The sequence below is a fragment of the Triticum aestivum genome, chromosome 7A (genome assembly GCF_018294505.1).
Source record: "Triticum aestivum cultivar Chinese Spring chromosome 7A, IWGSC CS RefSeq v2.1, whole genome shotgun sequence".
NCBI classification, from domain to species: Eukaryota; Viridiplantae; Streptophyta; class Magnoliopsida; order Poales; family Poaceae; genus Triticum; species Triticum aestivum.
The window spans coordinates 291430715-291437216 of record NC_057812.1 but is presented as its reverse complement, the minus strand read 5'-3'; the positions used below and the strand labels follow the sequence as shown (position 1 = coordinate 291437216).

Genomic DNA, 6502 nt, shown 5'->3' with positions numbered 1-6502 from the left:
AGAAACGAGAATATAACATATGCATATATACATGCTCTCAACTAAAATCATATATAAACAATGAATGATTATTAGTACCTATAAATTTAAGCACACGTAGAGCCTTAAAAGGACCAAAATAATCTAAACTAACAACTAACAAGCATGTCTGATAAGAAAAACAACATTCACATACTGCTAGTTAATACTTAAAGTTTTATCAATAAATTAGATAATCATATTTAAAACATCAGATTATCGGGCTAAAATGGATTATCTTACATAGTTGTATATTACTACTCCATTGGTTTCTTCTTACTTCACATATTAGCTTTGTTGTAAGTCAAACTTCTATGAAGTCTGACCAAATTATAATATATATCAAGAAAATCAACATCTAAAATACTAAATAAAAGTGTTTGTGGCCGGTGCGCCGGCCGAACCGTTGCGCCGGTCGCGCCCCGTGCGTACGATCTGTTTTTTATCCAAGGACACCGTTGCGCCACGTGTTACCTTTTTTTTAACGCGCTCGTAGTTATCCCTTCCAAAGTCATTTTTGCTGCATCCGATCTATCCTTCGTTTCGAGCAGGGCGAGCGCGGGCGACGTGCTTGTTCGCGCAGGGCGACGGCGTCGGCGGCGGCGGCGGCCCAGGGCGGATCTCCATTCTCCGGCCATCTATGGCTCCCCCCGATGGTAACTCGAGCCCAAATGCTTCCATTTTCGTTGTTTCTCCCCCCTCCCCCGTTGGATTTAGGGTTAGGGCGTCGCTAGCCGCGGGCCGCCGCCGGCACCGGCGCGGACGAGGATGGCGTTTCCGCGGTCGAGGGAGGCGGCGGGGTGGCGTTCCCGCGGGTCCAGGGAGGAGTCGGGGTGGCGTTCGCGCGGACAGAGGCAGGGGCCGGGGTGGGGTTCCCGCGGGCAGAGGGAGTTGGCGCGGCGGTGAATCATGGTTGCCGATCTGATCTGGTGCGGGCAGAGGGAGTTGACGTATTGCAAATTCTTGTTTCAGTCATACGAGCAACTACTAAAAGATTCATTAGATTGGTGGATTTGGGTATGACTCTGGAAACAGACTTTTGTGGCCAAAAAGTTCTTAGATGTTTTGCTTAGGCCCTACCCAGTGGTTGGCCAGAAGAAAAATCCCCGTGCCACTGCACTAGTATATCCCTGGTTATTTTTCATTGACAGAAGAGCTTGAATTGCTAGTAATAAGAACCAGCGGGGTTGCATGATTAAGTTCTTTCTGTCCAAAATTATTTCTCGTCGCTGATTCTCTGTTGCAATGGTGTCATTTTTGAGATTTCAAACACTGCAAAAAGGGGAAGCTACACTACAGTATAATCGAATTGTACAAGTTTGGTGATTTTTAGTGCAGCAGTCTGAATGTAGATTGGGGAGAGAATATAGTTTGAATCAAGCTTGGCAGATAATGGTCCTTACTCGTTTTCTTAATCATTAGCCGGTGTTTGGTTACGGAAATACACGTGCTGGCATTATGTACCTTTTTGTGGGAAGTTGGATTTGGGATTCGATAAGGCAAGAGCAGGCAAAATGTCAATGGCACAATCTACAACATTCTGATGGTAGAACACTAGAAATATAAGTACATTATTTTGTCTGGTCTTATTTTTGTTCTCCCTATAACTTTGGTCTTATTTTTTGTGCTTTGGTCTGATATGCACTATATATATTTTTTGCCAATGAATCACTACTCGTTCTGCTGCGTAACCCAACATTCCTGAATTCATACGTTTGTCAGAATTTTTTAGGTGTTCATGTATGTTTCTTTCCTAGCTTCTGATGGTATGGTTTTATGGTTTTATTGACTTGTGTTTTTTCCTTTTTTGTAGGTGTTGCAGGTAACTCTGGTGAGAATGAGGGGAGTAAGAAGGCTAAGAAGAAGATTAAGAAGAAAGGCAATCTATGTGGCTTTAAGTCAAGGTTTAACTCAAAAAGGCTGGCTCAGATTGGGAAGCAAATATCACCGGAAAAACAGAGAATCATAAGGGAGGGACCGTTTGGAGACTTGTTGGACATCCGGTCTTTCAAGGTGCCCCATGAGCTCATTGAGTTTGTTGCGATGAACACGAATCACGTACTCTCTGAGTTCAAACACAAGAACAAATCTATCACCTTCAGCAAGCTTATGGTGAAAAGGATTTTCAACGTGCCATCCGGTGATAGACCCGTGAAGATTCTAAAGAAGAGTGATGAACATGATCTTCGCAACATTTACAAGGAGGGGAACAGGGCTCCAATCGCCCATGTTGTCAAGTTGCTCACTAGTTGCAGTGAGGAGGACGTGGATATGATAAATAGGACTTGGGCACTCCTTGCGTTGGCAACAGTTTTGTGCCCAGGCACGGGCAATATGGTGAACCTTGAGTATCTTGCTTCCTTGGAAGATATGTCTTTGGTGCATGAGTTCGCTTGGGATGAGCACTTGTTGGCACGAGCGATGGAGGAGGTTGGAGTCTTTCAAGAGAAGAAGAGGATGCAAGCAAACGCAGAAAAAGAGTTCCAGATTGCTTCATGCCTCCCCATGTTAGCGGTATGCAATGCAACATTATGAAATCCCTCCATTTTTTTCCTTTGCTGCATGAAACCTTCATGACTTTTATGTTTTTTGTTGGCTAATGTCCTTTTTCCATCCCATGCAGATCATATACATGGATCATGTTGATATCCCGGCGGGCCTCCCAAATGAGCATGCTATTGATTATTCCGTGCCGAGGATACGTTTTGTTTGCCAAAAGGATTTTGAGTGGCTGGATAAAGTTGACAAGAACAAGCTCACTCTTATCCAACCTTTCTACGGGAAACACACCCATGTAATTTTGCTACATCCCGCCTATGTAGCAATCTTTGCTTTTCCAATTAGTTTATGGCAGCCTTCTTATTTCCGCCACTCATGTTTTGTTTTCCTAGATCCGGAGTTTGTGCAACACCCCCTATGCAGCACAACTTGTGGGACAGGAAGTTGGTGCTGAAGCAGCTAGTGGGCAGGGAGGTGGTGCTGAAGCACCTAGTGGCCAAGGAAGCCAAGTTCAAGGTGCTGAAAATCAAGCAAAGAACTCTCAATCAAACGAGGCTCAACAAAATGTTGATGCTGAACCACACCTATCATCATCGCTGAACGAGTGGCTGCAGCAATCATTCCCTAGCATGCAAGATCTAAGGGTACATTTTCATTTCCTGTTTAGGCTTCACATTATTTTTGTTATATCAAGTTGCAAGTGTATATTTTTTTATTTTGCTGCATCCTTCATTTTGATGTGCTACAACCATGTTCTGTTTTTGCTTCATATGTGGTTTAAGTTCATACCTACTAGGCTTTTTTTGCTACATCCATGTGTCTAGTGTGCTACAACTACCTTCTGTTTTTGCTTCATCCAATGTTATAGTTTTGCTACATCCATATCATAAATCTGCTACCTACATACATGACAGTAATTTGCTACAATCACACTCTTTATCTGATACATAGTAACACAGTAGCATACCTACTTGTTTTCTCGCTCCATCCATACCTCTAATGTGCCACACCCACATTTATGTTTTTTACATCCACACATGTGACTAAAATGTACAATAATTGGCTTTGTTGTAGGTACCAACTCAGTTTCAAATGCTTTACGACAAGCACAAGGGTATTTTTGCAGCGGAGGTGGATGATGTTGTAGGCAAGTTTGGACAGTGTTTAAAGGGATTGCAGTGCAGCCGGATGGCTGCCCTCCTTCGCGATGTTGGAGATGCCGTCACAGCTACCAGTGAGCCCAACTTCTCCTTCGAAGCACCTATCATGGACGAATGTCGCGGAAAAGAGAATGATGCTAAAGCTGCAAATGATGGCATTGGTGCTCAAGCTCAAGCTGAAGGTACAACACCTAGCATTAACAAGGATGAAGTCACCGGATTAAAGCAACAAGTAGCAACCGAGGCTGCTGAAACTCGTGAGCAACAAATAGTGAGTTTCGAGATGGAAGGGAACGTCTCACCTCACAGCCCCCCACTCTTCTATGATGCACCCAGGAGTGCAACAGCTGGCATTTGGGACGACGAGCCATCCTGTGAGTTGTTCCCAAAAGGCTCCGAAGACTACGAGATGATGCATTGCACGGATGAGCCTATAACCAAGAAAAGCACAGTCAGCCCCATATTTGAAAACATCCCCGTGTTCCCTGTTCCAGACGATGATGACAGCCCAAGTATGCTTCCTTCATCCTGCATCATTTCTTTTTGTTTTTCTCCATGTCATTTATTTTCGCTACATATGTGTGATTGCATCAAATTCTCTTTTTTGTACAATCCCTTGCAAAACTCATCCATTTTTTGTTGCTTGCTGCAGCTCCTAATATGGTCGCTACAGAAGAGCATTTTGTTGAGGCAAGCAGTGGCCCTAGCACACATGACAAGAACACTAGGAAGAAGAGGATGGCCAAAGTTCCAGCGGTAAAAAATACCAAGGCAAAGAAGCAAAAGGTTGATGCAGCTGCAGCCATGTATGAGAAGTATGTAAAGCATGGGAAACCATTGAGGAGATCACATGCCAATGAACAAGTGTGAGCTACCTAAGCCCTATCTCTTGTTGCTTTCTGTTTTTTATTTTTTTTCTGCTCGAAACAAATGATTCATTTGGTTGCATCTATGGTAACAGGACACCTTTCATCAAGATGGGTGGATTTTACATTGGATACAAGAAATTCCTGGTATGCTTCAAGCCTCGTGGGGATATGAATGATGAGGTTATGTCCCTATGCATCGAGATGAACAACATGACATCCCGTGCAGCAAGTGGTACGAATCGGAAGAAATACATGTTCTCGGTCCACGCGGGGGTAAGTTTTTGCAGAAACAAGCAATGCTTCATTCCTTTTTTCTTCACATTTTTTGTTGCAACACACACTAACCATTTTTGTTGTATCCTTCAAGTAGATGCTACTAAAACAAGACCCAACAACCTTCCAACCAGCAAAACTCATACCCGAGCTTGAAAGGGCTGTGACAAAGTTCAAGGCGAATAAATATGACCTCGTAAGTTTCCAGAGAGCCTACTTTTGTTTCGCACCACAAAATACTCTGAAAATATGATCCAATGATGTAGCATTTCTTTTCGAAACATATGTAGCAATTATTTTTGATGTTGACAACATCTGTTTGAAACACATGTAGCAACTCTAATTGATGTTGGAAGCTTTTTTGCACATCAGTTACATGTGTCTGAGTCCCCCTTTTGCCTTTCTTTTGTGCTTTCCAGCTTTTTTTCACAATTGTTCATGATAAGCACTGGATAATTGTTTGCGCAAACTTGCTATACAAGCAGTGGAATGTATTTGACTCAATCCATTCAAAAGGAAAACAATCTCCTTTGAAGAAGCAAGCAAATAACCTAGTAGGCTCATGCTCTCTTTTTTTAAATTTTCTGTTTGAATTTTGCTTCATCTACATAAATGCCATGTTGTCATCTTCACACACCTTATCCTTTTTTTTCAAACTTTTGTGTGTGTTTCTTGGTGGTAGATCACAAACTTTGCAGCCCTCGCACAAGAGTACAGCCAATTCAATGTCGATGTTGGATCCTTCGCCCGTGTTGACCTAGAGGATTACCCAAAGCAAGATAACCTGTGAGTTTTCTTTTTGAATTTTGCTTCAATCATGTGTTCCATTTCAACATTCTTGCTTGTTTCAACTATGCATCGGAAATATGAAGGAGAATTTTTTTTAATCTCACAGATGTGATTGTGGCTTTTTCGGGCTCAAATATGTGGAGAACTTTGATGGGAAGTCAATGAAAGAGTTCAATCAGGTAATTTCTTTGTCATTTTGTTGCAATCTACTTTCCTTTTTTCAATACTCATGCAACACAAGAATAATTAGTATCATACTTGCTTAATTTTTTTCATTCATTTTTACAGGAAGACGTGGCGCGATACCGCATGGATGTGGTGCACAACCTTTGCACTCACCCAATGAACAATGCCCCAATGGAGCGGGCATTCAATGAAGAGTTGGCGGCTTAATTTGCGGGAGGGTTCAAGACGATCAAGCTCGTTTTCTTTCGTTAGGTCTAGAATCATGTCTGAGGTGGCAGCGTTCTGATAGTATTAGAGTAGTGCGCGTTCATATGTACCCTAATGATAACTTCGGTAAACATATTGTGTTCTTTTTTTGGTATGTAAACCGATGATAACTTGATCTCTTTTGGATGAAGCATTTCTTCCGTTCTTTAATGGATGTGATCTTTCTGCTTTTGCCAACATGATCATGCATTTGACACCCGTTTATTGTTTTGCTGGTTATGAGCTTCATCCATAGAAGTTTCAAGGGAATCTCTGTGCAATTTTCCCCTCGAAACCTTTTTCATGAAAACAATATGTGGATGCTGCATTGTCACAGTCAAATTGTTGGAAGCTTACAAAAAATAGCTACAACCTTCTGTTAGATTTGTTGCATGGCAAAAATCTACATTTTTACCTGTGATTTTTTTGCTACATCCCCTGTGATTTTTTTGCTGGAAGCAT

At 42.2% G+C, this 6502-nt stretch overlaps 1 protein-coding gene across 1 annotated transcript; it reads left to right on the top strand.

Annotated features, from left to right (window-relative positions):
* Nucleotides 1–555: 555 nt before the first annotated feature.
* LOC123151945 (uncharacterized) lies at nt 556–6217 on the top strand. The gene is made up of 12 exons (XM_044571574.1): nt 556–674; nt 1832–2532; nt 2642–2812; nt 2910–3161; nt 3592–4189; nt 4330–4543; nt 4639–4819; nt 4917–5015; nt 5239–5373; nt 5502–5605; nt 5715–5787; nt 5897–6217. The coding sequence occupies exons 1-12, from the start codon at nt 659–661 to the stop codon at nt 5999–6001; spliced, it is 2649 nt and encodes an 882-aa protein (XP_044427509.1). The 5' UTR covers nt 556–658; the 3' UTR covers nt 6002–6217.
* Nucleotides 6218–6502: the final 285 nt, after the last annotated feature.